General features: G+C 44.7%; 1 protein-coding gene across 7 annotated transcripts in view; it reads right to left on the reverse strand.

The window, feature by feature from the left end:
* Positions 1-12,792, reverse strand: part of LOC147883555 (receptor-like cytoplasmic kinase 185) — a 181,790-nt gene extending 168,998 nt beyond the window's left edge. For all 7 annotated transcript variants that reach the window (XM_087399871.1, XM_087399870.1, XM_087399876.1 and 4 more), the window contains exons 1-4: positions 11,436-12,792; positions 10,636-10,771; positions 10,341-10,412; positions 9,896-9,967 (exon numbers count right to left, since the gene is read on the reverse strand). In XM_087399871.1, the coding sequence (XP_087255997.1) occupies positions 9,896-9,967; positions 10,341-10,412; positions 10,636-10,771; positions 11,436-11,595 (440 nt within the window). In that variant the 5' untranslated portion in view covers positions 11,596-12,792. The remainder of the gene's footprint in view (positions 1-9,895; positions 9,968-10,340; positions 10,413-10,635; positions 10,772-11,435) is intronic.
* Positions 12,793-15,180: the final 2,388 nt, after the last annotated feature.

Genomic DNA, 15,180 nt, shown 5'->3' on the forward strand with positions numbered 1-15,180 from the left:
TCATGTTCAGTGAGGAAATTGCCTCCCAAGCTTGTATATACCCTGTTGTTTTATCACCTTCTCTCTCTACCAGGGCCCTTCTCTTTCCACCACTTGTCACTCCATCTTCTCTCACTTGATGAGCACCTTCTCTTTCCACCCCTTGTCCCTTCACCTTCTCCCTCTTACATGGGGCCTCCTCTTTCCGCTCCACCTTCTCTCTCTTGCATACACCTTCTATTTTCACCCCTTGTCACCCCCTCTCTCTCTACATAAGGCCTTCTCTTTCCACCCAGGTGTCACCTTCTCTCTCTACAAGGGGCCTTCTCTTTCCACCACTTGTCACTCCACCTTCTCTCACTTGCAGAGCACCTTCCACCCCCTATGACTTCACCTTCTCTCTCTACAAGGGGTCTTCTCTTTCCACCACTTGTCACTCCACCTTCTCTCACTTGCAGAGCACCTTCCACCCCCTGTCACTTCACCTTCTCTCTCTTACATGGGGCCTTCTCTTTTCACCCCATTAGTCTAAGTTTGCAGCCCTTTCTCCCGGATCTCATTCATGAGACACATGCTTTGTGCATGGCAGGAGCATTGTTTATAATATCTTCTCCTTTTGGGAGGCTTTGGATTGGGCTATGCATATCAGCCGGAAGCTAGCCATTCTACTCTTGGATTGAGAAAAAGCTTATGACAAAGTAGATTGGGATTTTCTAGAGGGCACTCTTCTTTGTTTCGAGTTCTTAGATTCATGGATTAGAGGGTGTCCTCTTTGTACAGATCAGTCCACAGCCAAGTGCTTATCAAAGGAATAAGGGGAGAGAGATTTCAGGATTTTAGATTAGTCTGTCAGGGATACCCTCTAGCCCCTTTTTTTTCTGTTTGTGGTGGAAGCTATGAGCATCTTTCTTAGATCTCAAGCTGAATTTTTGGGCTGAGGCATCCCCTGAGAGAGAATAACTCCTAGATTGTGAGTTGGCGGATGATACTGCTATTTTTTTGGATGCCACTCCTCAGACTCTCATTTCTTTCAGAGCAACCTTCAATTTATTTTGTATTGCAGCTAGTGCACACATTAATTGGAACAAATCCAATGGCTTTTGGATTAGTGATGAGGACATTTCAGATTTGGGGGCTAATTGTGGATTTACTTGGATTTAGAGGGGTATTACAGTCACATATGGAGGATGCTAGGTTGCTATGGGTATCTCGTCTTCACAGTAGTTTGCTCCAGTGTTGGAGAGTATCAGGAGGAAACTCCTTTTTTGGAGTTCAACCAAATTGGACCTGGCCTCTAGGGTGGTGGTTGTCAACCAGGTTTGCTTTTGCTGGTGCAACTCTAGGGATTGCATTACTCAGCTCAAGAGACCGATAAGGAACTTTTTATGGAATGGGCCAGATGGCACCACAGACACTAAAGCCACGGTGGCTTAATACCATAGACCCAAACTTGCAGTGCAAGGCCCTACTTTGCAAGTTTGTGGAGAGAGGCCTTGCCTCCTCTGTAGGATCCTGGAAAGCCTTCAAAAAGCTTCCAAAGGATTGTAAACAACAATTGGTATGCCTCCTCAGAGGAAATGCAATGAGGATTCAGCAAAGTGATGCAGCCTTACCTGAGGATCGGGTGTATACAGATGGTAGGCCAATTGTTTGTCCTAGTTGGATGGGGGCTTTCTTGAGGACCAGCATCCCACTTCAGGTCATAGCCTTTTGAGGAGCACATGAGGATGCCTTGGTCATTGATGTTCAGTCAGATGGCAAGCTGTCTAGATCTTAAGATGATATTCTCTTGGGCATTCCCTTTCAGCCTGTCAGCATCATAGGGTTTGTGGAGCATGGCAAGGATTCTGAGTGGCACCTAGATCCGAAACCTCGTCTTACTCTCGTGGGATCTTGGAGGATTTGGCTGTATGGAGGGGTCCCCATCAAGTTTTCCGCTTTGGGATCCCGGAGAGTGGGAATAGATTAATGCAAGGCACCAAGAGAAGAGTCTCCCTTTCTTTTGTTATATTGTAAGTGATGCCCCTCATTGGGAGAACTCTCATGTTTCTGCTGACTTGCAGAGAGTCTTTTGGAGGAGACTCTGGAAATCCCTCAAGAATATAAAAATCACTCTATCCTTTTGGCTGTCTATTTATGGGCAGTGGAAGATCCTTTTTATATAGGTGAGACATTTTTATACCTATAAAAAAAGGAAGCACAAAAAATTAAATTTCATTCACATATAAGATGCTCCCCCAAATTAATTAAATTGTGTCCCAGTCTAATTTATGACATATAAATATAATAGTTTAGTCTGTCAGTATATTTACATTAGCTGTTTTGCTCACAGTTACGCTGAAACGCGTTTTAGAGCCCAGCCAAGCCTGAAACGCCGTTTCAGAGAAGCCCCGTTTTCTGAAACGCGTTTCAGGACCCTGAAACGGCTGGCTGAAACGTTTCAGCCAGTTTGAAACGCGTTTCTGTCATACACATCATTCATCTAGTTCTCTACTTCGATCACGGGAGCAGCACCACGAATCACCACCCAGCCATATCTCGCTGAGGCTGACAAGCAGACAGAGATCTTCGTTCGAAAATCCACGTGAATCATTATCTTCTCTTCTCTCTCTAGCCTCAGCAAACCCCAATTCCCTAGATAGATCTAGATGCCACATGTCATCCATATAGGGCCTTCCTAATGCAACATTTCACCCCTCTCTTGGGATGCATTAAATTCCTTGCCCCTAGGCACAATCTTAGCACTAGGCCCTTGGTCTTAGATCTATCTAGTCTGGTGCTATCAGCCCTCACCTAGGACCTTGACATTAAATCCCTCCCGATCATTTACATGAAGCGCAAACACATATATTACAGAGATAGATCCTTTAAGGGAAATGTCGACTGATTCTTCCGAGGTCATGCGACCTCGGCTAGAGCGTAACATTCCTTCCCTCTTCAGACATCAGCGTCCTCGATGATAAAGTCTGGGAACAGTCTCCGCAACTGATATACGGGTTCCCAGGTAGCTTCGGATAGAGGCTGACCATGCCATGCAACCAACACCGTGGGTATCTTTCGATTTCGTATTTGCATTGTTCCTCGGTCCAGGATTCTTGTTGGTTTGCGCCTTGCAATATCCTCTATCTCCTGAAACAAAACCACACCTTCGATTAGTGAGTCACCTGTATGTAAAAATTTCTTTAAGCGTGAAACATGAAAAACCGGGTGCACCTTACACCCCTGTGGCAATTCTAATTTATAGGCTACACTGCCTATTCTCTTTAGAATTAACCACGGCCCACAGTATCGAGGTGATAACTTAGCACACTCTCCTGAAGTCAACGACTTCGAGTGCGAAGGAATTCTGAGAAAAACTTTTTCTCCTTCTTCAAATACTCTTATAGACCGATTTTCATCTGCATACACCTTGGCTCTATCCATAGCCTGGCGGATATTAGCTCTCGCAAGTGCTAGCATCTCCCGCATCTGAACTACAAAGTTCGCGGCACTAGGCACTTTCTGAGGTACTCCAACTATAGTTGGATTGGCTGGCCTATAACCATAGTTCAGCTCAAACGAACTGAACCCAGTAGATGAATGTTTCCTATCATTGTAGGCAAACTCCAACAATGGCAACCACTTGTCCCATGTATGTTGCCTCAATGACACATATGCCCTCAGCATATCTTCTAAAGTTTGGTTGACTCTCTCCGTCTGACCATCCGTCTCAGGATGATCCCCACTACTCATTCCTAACTCAGTCCTCAGTGTCTCGAATACCGCTGTCCAGAAATGACCGGTAAATCTGACATCTCGGTCTGACACTATGGATCTAGGCAATCCATGCAGACGAAATATATGTCTAATGAACAAATCCGCCACTTGCGGGGCACTAACAGACTCTCTAGTCGGAATGAAGTGAGCCATCTTGGTTAGACGATCAACCACCACAAGGATAGAATTATACCCTCCTTGTGTTGCAGGTAGCCCTACAATAAAATCCATGGAAATGCTCTCCCACTTACTTAGTGGTATTTCCAAGGGCTGTAAAAGTCCGGGTGGCTTCACCCGCTCGGCCTTACTTACCTGACACGAGAAACACCGTGTCACATACTCATGAATATGCTTTTTCATCTTTGGCCAAAAGAAATCTCGCTTCACGAGATCATAGGTCTTCTCGACACCTGGATGTCCCGCACACGGGCTATCATGGCATTGTCGAATGACTCTCTGCCTGAGATCATTCTGACCAGGTACTACAACCTTGCCATTTCTAACTAGCATACCATCCCTTATGGTATATCTTGCATAAGTTTGGCCTTTTCTGGATGCCAGGTCATCCTTTTCACTTTCCCCGGGTTTTAACACATGAGCCTTAGGCCATAAGCTCTGGACAAACTCGTCCACCTTTTGAGTTTCTCTGATCTCGGTCATTAGAGCACTCTCTAATACCGTGAAACTCAGGTTGTGTATAATGCGAGACAACGCATCAGCAACCTTATTGTCTTTTCCTCTTCGGTACCGAATCTTCAAATTAAACTCCTGCATGAGCTCTGCCCACCTAGCTTGGCGGCCCCTCAAGTCAGGCTGTTTACAAAAATGTTTCAGAGTATCATGATCCACATCCACCTAAAACTCTGAACCATACAAATAATGCCTCCATGGTTTCAAAGCATGGATAACTGCATACAACTCCAATTCATGAGTTGGCCAATTCCTTTGAGAGGGAGAAAGCTTCTTGCTTTCAAAGGCTACTGGCCTTCCCTCTTGAAGGAGGACTGCTCCTACCGCAATGCCACTTGCATCGGTTTCTAGGAACAACGGTTTCTGGGGATCAACTATTTTTAACACCGGTCCTGTGACCACAGCTTGTTTTATGGTGTTAAAACTTTCCTGTTGATTCTGTCCCCAAACAAAAGGTACTTTATCTGAGGTCAGATCAGTCAATGGCGATACTATTCCGGAATATCCTTTGATATGCCTTCTATAAAACTGGACAAATCCCAAGAATGATCGCAACGCGGTCAGACTCTGAGGGATTGGCCAAGTTAGTATCGCAGCCACTTTCTTCGGATCCATTTCTACTCCCTGTGGAGTAATTATGAACCCTAAATACTCAAGCCTAACCATACACAGTATAGTTTTCTTTTTATTCACATAAAGACTGGCTTTCCTCAAAGTACTGAACACCATCCTTAAGTGTTCACGATGTTCAGTAATACTTTTACTGAATATCAGGATGTCGTCAATAAAATGTACTACGAACTTTCCGATATACGGACGTAGTAAATCGTTCATAAGCATGACGAAGGTCGCTGGAGCATTGGTAAGTCCAAAAGGCATTACCAAAAACTCATAATGACCAAACCTGCTCCTGAAAGCGGTTTTATGCACATCCTCGGCTCTAATCCGGATTTGATGATAGCCGCACTTAAGATCTATCTTACTGAAAATCACGGCTCCATGTAATGCATCTAGCAAATCATCAATCCGAGCCATCGGATACCTGTGCTTAACAGTGATATTATTCAATGCTCTGTAATCTATACAGAGGCGAAACGTATCATCCTTTTTCCTCTTCAATATCACTGGCGAAGCAAAAGGTGAGAAACTTGGTTGAATCTGCCCCAACTTGAGGTATTCTTCCAGTTGTCTACGCACCTCCGCTTCTTCAGCAAAACTCATTCTATAAGGAGGTCTATTTACAGGTTCTGCCCCCGGGATCAGTTCAATTTTATGTTCAACTTTCCGCTCTGGAGGTAACCCATAAGGTAGTTCATTCCTGAAACATTCAGAGAACTCCTCTGTTATAAGATTAGCCAGCTTGGCCATCTCACCACTTTGCGTAACATCAGTGCTAGTCGAAGAATCATCCACCGACTCTACCGATGTTGTGCAAAGGTACAAAAACTCTACTTGAGCCTTTCTGATTTCCATCACGGAAACCAACGGTCCCTGAGGTATATCTTTTTCACCTCGCAAGACATAAAGCACATCATTCATCTTGAATTGATATACGTGCTTTTTCCAATCAATGGCTGGATTCTTCCTAGAATGCCACGCCATTCCCAGGGCTATATCCGCATGAGCAAGCTTGGTCATTTCAAAATCAAGCTTCTCAGCATAGTCCTGAATCCGAAGCTCCAACTGGGTAACCCTTTGGTCCCATACTTCAATTGAACTTCCATCGGCCATCCTGGCTGTATACGCATAGTCAGATGGACTTGTCTTTAGTTTCAGCCTCCTCACGAGCTTGGAGTTAATCACATTGTGAGTTGACGCCGAGTCAAACAACACAATGACATCATGACTGGCCACTTGCCCTTTCATTTTAATTAACTCCGTATCATTGAAGGCCGTATACCCCGTTGCGGGCTTAGATAGGATGTTATCAGGTGCACTCGTCACTAACTTAGCAACAGACACACATAACAAACAAGGTACTAACCTCTGAGAAGATCCCGCTAGCTGAATCTGCATCTCTTCCGCTCTGGGACTTCCCTGCATCTCCACGTCGCACTCTGAGATCACCATCTCAGCCACCCGACGATCTTTATTACGTGGACAATCTCTCCACTGATGAGGTTGAAGGCAACCAAAGCACAAGCCTTCTCTCCTCGCTTTTTCCCTCTGTTCTGGGTTCAAGGGAGATTTAGACCAAGCCCGGGCTGCCATTGGGGTTACTTTCCTCTTCACTCCAATGGTGGTACTTGGTTTAGGAGTTTCAGCCGGTCTCGCCTGCTTGGCTTGACCACTCGGCTGCGAACCACTCCCTCTACTAGCCCACTTCTTCTTAAACCCAGATTTCTTCGGATACCCATACTGGGTTCCGACCTGTGCAAACCCACTTGGCTTGCTACCCTTGGCATCCTCGTAGTTCAGGGCTATAGCTATTGCATCATCTAGCGTGTTCGCGTACTTAGCCCGAACTTCCATTTTTATTCGATCATTCAATCCAAATATGAAATCTTTCACTTGGATTGATTGAGGCAGGGGTTCATCAACCTTCATTACACTCTCTCTAAACTTATCAGTGTATTCTGCCACTGATAAATTTCTCTGACGAAGGTTCCTATATTGATCCCAAGCTCGGGATGCTTCGTCAGAAGGTAAGAAGTGTTTCCTGAACTCTCTTTTAAACCCCTCCCAGGTAGTGGATGCTATGCCATCTTTTTGTTGTTTAATCCACCACCGATCCGCTGCCTCACTGAACATGTGGGTGGCCTCGCAGATCTTTTTGATGTCATTTCTGATTTCACAAATGGCGAACGCCTCGTCCCATTTGTGTAACCAGGTCTCAATGACATCGGAGCTACGGTCGTTCATCCGGCCAGAATACTTTTCCGGTCTGTAATTTGCAATATTTGGCACCTTAGCCTTCCTAGGCTCGACCGTATGGACACTAGACTCCAGTTCCATTGGAGCCTTTCCCTTCTCTTCTCGAGAAGGTCTGGCAGACATACTCTGTAACGCTCTCCTAAGTTCAGATTGCCCTGCGTTGGCTTGTAATTGCTGCGCTAACAACTGTTGCAAGGCATCCTCCAGCAATGCAATCCTGCCAGATAAAGTGTGAGCTACTGGGCGCGATCCCTGCTGGGTCGGCCGGACTCCTGACTCACCAGGGTCCCTTCTGGAAGCCCCTTCTTCTGCTTCCATTCCGTTCAATGGGTGTTTTGTTTTATTTTGTTTTGTTTGTTTATTGTTTTTTGTTTTTTTGTTTTTTTTTTTAAATTTAAAATAAAAATACCACTAGAAAACTGTATTTACAAGCTGACACAATTCAGTGTACTAACAGTCTGGCACAATTCCCTATACTAGGGAATTCCTGCAATCCCACATTCCCACTGATCAGGCATTTAATACAGGCATATATCTCAGATGGCGCTTTTCCCTATACTAGGGAAATTCCTGCAATCTGACTCTGACTAAAGCACACAGGCATATGCACAAGCATAATCTGTCCCTGCTACAACATTGAAGCCTCATGCATGCTGATCATTCACATTATCATGTCTATGAAAGTAGCGCATCACCCTACTAAATCGAGAAGGAAAAAAAACAACACGAAACTAATGGAGATCAAAGAAAGCTCCCTGGTCAAGTCCTGCGCTTCTGCGCCCTATCTGCGTCCCAAACTGTCGTTGGATCGTAACCCCAGTCACTAGTTACGAACAGACTGCTGGTGTTGTAGATCGCTGCACGTACGTGTGCCAACGAAGCAGACCACGGCTAGCCAGCCTGCACTGCGTCACCTGGGATCCCCACGCTCCACGAAACAGTCAACAAGCCTCTGCCCACGAACTATTTACGCGACCATGCATGGCCCTGCTGACTGGAGCACGTCGTTCGTCAACCACGCATCGTCCAATCCACTTGTCTGTAATTTGTCGGATGAGTCCGTCGCATGGAGGTCACAAGTAGCAGGACCCTCCTGCGCTCTTCATCTACCTCGTTTCGTCGAGTCACCTTACGAGACCCCTCCGCTCCAGCAACAGCACAGACACCTGCGTGTCCCGTTCCACGCACGTCACGTTTCCCGTGCCAGGCTTTCCATTGATCTGCGGTCAATCACAGACTGTCCACGTCGAAAGACCTGCCTAATTCCGAGTTCCAGCTATGGTTCGTCAACAGTCCTCTTTTCGTTTGTGGAACACCTCGCAGATCATCGGCTGTCGACCCGTCACGTACGCTCCCGCCTATCGTCCGTCGTCACGACAGCTCCACTCTCTACGTCGAAGACCTTCTATCTCCCAATACTTGCTTGCGTAAGCCCGTACGTAGGTCAGCGTCAGATGATCACCATGCTGTTCGTCAATCCCATCCTAATCATAGCCTTGAGCTCTGATACCAATTGTCATACACATCATTCATCTAGTTCTCTACTTCGATCACGGGAGCAGCACCATGAATCACCACCCAGCCATATCTCGCTGAGGCTGACAAGTAGACAGAGATCTTCGTTCGAAAATCCACGTGAATCATTATCTTCTCTTCTCTCTCTAGCCTCAGCAAACCCCAATTCCCTAGATAGATCTATATGCCACATGTCATCCATATAGGGCCTTCCTAATGCAACATTTCACCCCTCTCTTGGGATGCATTAAATTCCTTGCCCCTAGGCACAATCTTAGCACTAGGCCCTTGGTCTTAGATCTATCTAGTCTGGTGCTATCAGCCCTCACCTAGGACCTTGACATTAAATCCCTCCCGATCATTTACATGAAGCGCAAACACATATATTACAGAGATAGATCCTTTAAGGGAAATGTCGACTGATTCTTCCGAGGTCATGCTACCTCGGCTAGAGCGTAACAGTTTCAGAGCCCTGAAACATGCCGTTTCAGACAACACAGGCTGCTAGGTCTCCAAAATCACGCGAAATCCGCCGCCAGCCCCGTTTTTTGTCTTTTTGCTTTTGATTTTGGCCTCCAGGCTCCTTCCACTCCTTCAGCCTCATACTCTCTCCATCCTCAAGGTTTTCCAGCCCTCCTTCAGCCCCACTCACTCCTTTCCTCTCCTTTCTCTCCTGCAGCCTGCTTCAGCCCTCCATCATCATCTACTCCCCTCCCTTGCTGACGTGGCGTTTCCCCGTTTCAGCCCTCCCAGAAATCCCGAAACGTTTCCGTTTCCCCTAACTATGGTTTTGCTCCTTTGCACGATGGAATGCATCTAATGTTCTGATCAACTACATCAACTCTCTGCGCTTTTCCCTCACACATTACCACAGGTAGGAAATAGCTTCATAGTGTCATGTGTCAAAAACTTATGACTTATTGAACAGATAACTCATGCCTTGTGACCAACAGAAGGATGTGATAAACATCTGCAGTTTTACACATTAGAAAAGCAATAATGTAAAGATAAACTAATGAAGTGTCAGCCAATTTATGAGTAAGAACCATAGTAACCGTTAATTTAAAGTAAATTTCCTCACAGTTCTTGCAGCTGTTGAAGGTTCCCCAACTCAGGTGGGACTGGACCAGTGAATAAATTGTTTTGAAGGTTTCTGCAAAGTTGCAAGGTTGTCTATAAGTAAAATGTATTAGATCACAAACAATAAATTATTACAGTTCAAATTTAAGTTATAGCAGAAATGTTAGTTTTTGCTTTATAATGTTCAAACTAAAATTTAGATCTTCCACTGTTCAGATTGCAAAAACTTCGATGCAACCTTCGCATTCCTGACTAAGGTGTAAAGCAAAGACTTTTGTCTGTTGACGCTCTGGCTAGTCCTGGCACGCAGAGTGAGAAAGAAAGAAAATTCTACAATTAATGCATTGGCTTAGGAGCTCGGTTCCTCAAGGTGAATGCATGCATTATAAGACAAAATCATCTCAAGTCTGGTCATATCTACAGAAGAAAGTTACAGGTGCACTTACAAATGCTCGAGATAGAATAGTTCTTGCAATGCACTACTGATGGTGCCTTCAAGGCGTTTGTCCTGCAGTAACCTGAAGAATTCAAACTACCTGTTGAGTGCATCTAATAAGACATCATCGGTTGGAACAGATGAATTTGTTGGAATGCATTATGTATGCTTAGGGAGGGGTAGGAAGTGTGAAAGCAAATTGACAGACTATGCACAGTAGTTGTAAAATATGGAATTTAATGCCTCTCTCTTTATAAAGTAACCAGAGGTAGTTAAAAGTGTTTTAATCAGGCACCGGTGCTCACACGCTAGTAACTCGCCCATCATTGTTGCATGTTATCCCAGACCAGGTACAAGCTGTGTCAGCGTGGGGAGTCCAGCTATGAAGAGCTCCAAATGGATCCTTAGTAACATTATGTAAGAATTGTGTAAGTGCTGCAGCTGCAAGTTCATATGCAAATCAGAAAGCTTGATACGTTATTGCTTGTAAATTCTAACGAGGAGAAGTCAATTCAATGTCTTGAGAATAGCAAGAGGAGCCTTATGGAAATCAGTTCAAGTAATCAAAACATCCAAGAGCATTACTGCTTTTCATAAGTTACAATGTTCAAGGAGTTGGTGGAGAAATCAAGGCTGTAGTCCAGGTTTCAGTTCAAAGAAGTGGGTATACACGTGCCTTCTTCTTTAATGCCCCCTTCTTAAGCGGTTCCTCCCCCCTCCCCAATCTCCCGTGGCTCCCTCTTAATGCCCCCTACTTCCCTCCCCCTTTTATCCCTTAGTTTAATCATGCACTGGCCTACTTCCTTTCCCCCCCCCTCTTCTCTTCTCCACAACTAATTAATGGGAAATTCCCATTTTTCACCATGAGGAGGGACATACTTGGATCTGTTTATCGATGTTTACTCTCCTTTGTTCAAATGAAACGAGTCCAGTCTTATAGTATTGTCATGTATGCAAATCATAGAGAGACCTTGAATGGCTATATTATGCGCGCATTCACAGTGATTCTATGTCTCTATTCGTTCTGATTTGTCCACTCTTTTTCATTCCAAAGGATCACAGATATTATTAGGCTGTCAAAATACAGAAAATTGACGGTCCTTACCATCAGTGGTACTATCATTTGATGGATCGTCAGAACGGGAAGCAGGAGGATAATAAGGAGATGACACGGTAGAGTCTTCTGGGTTTGCCATTCCCGCCCGAACCGGAGCAAAGCGTGCCACGAGTACAACGCATACGGCCATGCAGATAATCGTAGGCATTGCCTTGCTTATCGGTCCTACGCAAGCATAGCTGAATGCTTGTGATTGACGCCGTTAATGCTCCAAATGTCAAATATGTGTATCAACATCAAGAATTGGGAAGCATGTGATTGACGCCGTTAATGCTCCAAATGTCAAATATGTGTATCAACATCAAGAATTGGGAAGCAGGAATCGCTGTCGACGGCATTTCAATTTTCCTGAGTTCGCTACATATTCGAGCGTCAAACGTTCCTGAGCTCGCTACACTTCGTGCACAGTCATCTGCTGTTACAGGCAATATCGGGACCCTACAAGAGAAGGGGTTTCGCAATCATGGAGACCGTAAGATGTTGGTTTCTTGGCGGATTGAGGGAAGCGTTTTGCTTCTGCCATTTGGGTCGTTTAGCAGGGACCGGCGATGAAGGCAAAGCCATTGCATCGTGCATTGCGCTTTCCCACTAGCCAGCCGCGCCTCACCGGCTCCTTCGGCTTTTTGTGCTTGTTCTATTTGCATTGCATCCATCGCTGTTTGTCGCCAGCTGCTGCATGGATCCATCGTCACTTCTCCATTCTACCGCACTTGTTCTGTTTGTCTCTTACTGCACCATCCCATCATCAATCTTGCCCATGGCACGCGCTCTATGCCATGCATTCGCAGCGGTCAACCGGCTTTCTAATCTTTGACAGCTCCCGAAATCAAAACCCGTCCGCTGTGTCTGAAACATTCGGGAATGTCACAATATTTGATACGCCGGACTCCAAAACCGCAGAGTCGCTTGATTCTACACAGTGCAGCACCTCTGGACAATCCAAATACGTAGCTTGGCGAGCGTATTGCCATGTAGAAGTTGACTACTCTCTCTCTCTCTCTCTCTCGCTCTCTCCCTTTCCCTCTCTCTCCCTGTCTCTTTCTCTACATGCAACATGTCCAGGTCGCTTAATTCCACAACCTGTGGATGATCCAAATACGTAGCTGGGCAAGCCGATTGCCGGCCCACGGGCACCATGTAGCAGTTGACTGATCAGTCTCTCTCTCTCTCTCTCTCCAAGTTCCCACTTCAAACGGCAAGGTCCGAGGACCACAGACCAGCCTGCATCTCACGTATAGCATGCACCATTTCTTCATTCATGCCTGTGGACAGCAGCCCATCCAGGTTCCAACTTCCGCAGCCTGCATCTCACGTATAGCATGCACCATTCTTCATTCATGCCCGTGGACAGCCTTCGTTCATTCATGCAACAGTGTTCATCCTAAGCATATTTTCCTTAACAGATATGGAAACCTTCATATTTTCCTTAACAAATATCATGTTAAAAATTTAAAATATTTGGGCAAGAGCGTTTCGACCAAGCAGTTAAAACGTGTGGGTGTGTATGTGCCGTTCCTGAGTTCAAGCCCAAGCGTAGGTCAGATTTTATCTTGGTCATTCCGTGTGGGGGCGCTATTGACACTTTCAATTTCAGCACAATGCAAAAAAGAAAATTTGAAAGATTTTTATCCAAATTTTAAGCAAAAATATAATTAAAATGCCTTCAAACTAGGTTTTGAAGCCTTCTATTTTGATATTTGAAAGTTTTGATTTAAACCTTGGTTTTTGGTGAACACCTTTAAAACCTTCTTTTTTGATATTTGAAAGTTTGATTTAAACCTTGGTTTTTGGTGAACACTAGAAGCCGAAATTCATGTTCCTCGAATCTTTACAAACCCAATAAAATAGCATTCCAATGCTTTCAGATTGTTTCCTCTATCAACCTTGTGAGGGCGGCCAAGTAATAGCACCTTGATTTAGGCACTCACTCCCCCTAAGCAACTGCCAATATTCAATTTCCCTAGAAGAAGGAAATCTACTGCCTGTCAGTGTAGGCCATGGACAACATACCCCTTGTAGTTGGTCATGTGTATGACTGGGTGGGGGGGGTCAACTATTTGTCCTCCGTGTGTTTGTGGGTGGGGGGTGGGGCGGGGGAACCTTCATCCCCCCATTTCCACTTAATCTTGATGTTTTAAGTGCTGAATCCTCCCATTTCCCCTTCATCTTGATTTTTTAATCAGTAGTTGTTTAATATTGACTTTTAGTGTCGTAAGATTTAATTGGTTAAACCCAACCCCTGACCGCAAGCCACCCCCAAACCCCCCTTCTCCCCCCTCTTATGCGAGCCACTGCCTGCGTCCTGCCTTCTTTGCATGATGTGGTGCAAGTTGGCAGTTACACCTCTCTTCTAGATCTACTTAAGAACATGAAGCTCTACTCCTTTCTACTTACTCCTCACTCTCGACTTGTGTACCTTCTATCGTTCACTACCTCATCGTCAAGCTTCCATTACATTGAGATAGGTTTGGTTTAGGAGAAAGTGACTACTGCACCATCTTAGGAAAAAGGAGGACAAGAAACATTTTTCTTCATATCTTACTCAACTTAAGAGCAATATCCACTTTAAAGGAGGGCTTGGGTGCATGGGATAGTTTGGGATGGCTTTTGGAGATGCTTACCCTATTTTGGAGACAATTTGAATTTTTATTTTTAGGAGGGAAGGGAAAATGTTATGAGACATTAGAGGTCCACCAAGAGAAGGGGGAGGTGAGGGGAGCCCACCCAAAAGGGATGTGTAGACCGCTCATGTGAGTAAATGCCACAAGTGGGGGAGGGGACAAGAGGTGCGCATAACAGAGAGCGAGTTGGGACAAGGGGAGAGCGAGTTTGGACAAGGGGAGGTCTCTCTACCAATGAGAGGTCAATGTGGTCTCCTTGAAATTTTAGATGCATAAACCTTCCTATTGGCTTAATCCCTAAAGATTAAAGGGTTGCTTACATTCCTAATCCTAGAGCCCCTTTTTAATTCTAAATCCTCCCAATGAGTATTCTCATCTGTATTGTCGGCATACTCTTGAAATGCACAATGCGTTTAGTTGCATGAAGCAACATGAGTAATTTGTGTTAGCTTTGTAGGATCTTTTTGGGTGGGTTCCCTTTTCCTAATTGGCTTGTTGCAATTGCATACATTTTAAACTCTAGAACTTCGATTGAGTAATTATGAGTAATCAACAATGAAGATGAGCTAATAAACCACCCTACCTTTATGGTAGGAATGTGCACAAAAATAGCGCATGAATGCATTTATGTTTTTTCCAAAAAGATCAATTAAAAAACATAAAACATCGATGGTAGTATCGATGCTTACATCAATGGTTATTTTTATAGTGAAAACACATATGCAAAAGTCAATAACCTTTCTCCCAAAAGAATAAGTATGAGAGCAAAAGGGGAAAACAAGATCTTGCAAAGCTCCACCCATTTCTGTTGCAAAGGCCCACCTCTTGATGGATTGCCCTAAAGATGAGAGTAGATCAAACAAATGACAGATTTTAAAGCTTTGGCTAGCTCTTTTGCACTTAGGATATGACCATAAAACTCAAACAAGAAGCTTCACCTACAAAGTTTGTGGGCACTTAAATATGTGCCATCATTTGCTTGGTTACAAAAGGGACATGCTAATTCCTCTTCCCACCATTGGGCTATGTTACAATGCGCAACCAAGTTAGTACTAATTTTGGGTTGTTTGCAATGGCAAAGATGTGTTGTAATGCCCTTGTATCCAAGAATT

The sequence above is a fragment of the Dipteris shenzhenensis genome, chromosome 28, assembly GCF_047967505.1.
Source record: "Dipteris shenzhenensis isolate YYH24624 ecotype China chromosome 28, Dip_SZ_1.0, whole genome shotgun sequence".
NCBI lineage: Eukaryota > Viridiplantae > Streptophyta > Polypodiopsida > Gleicheniales > Dipteridaceae > Dipteris > Dipteris shenzhenensis.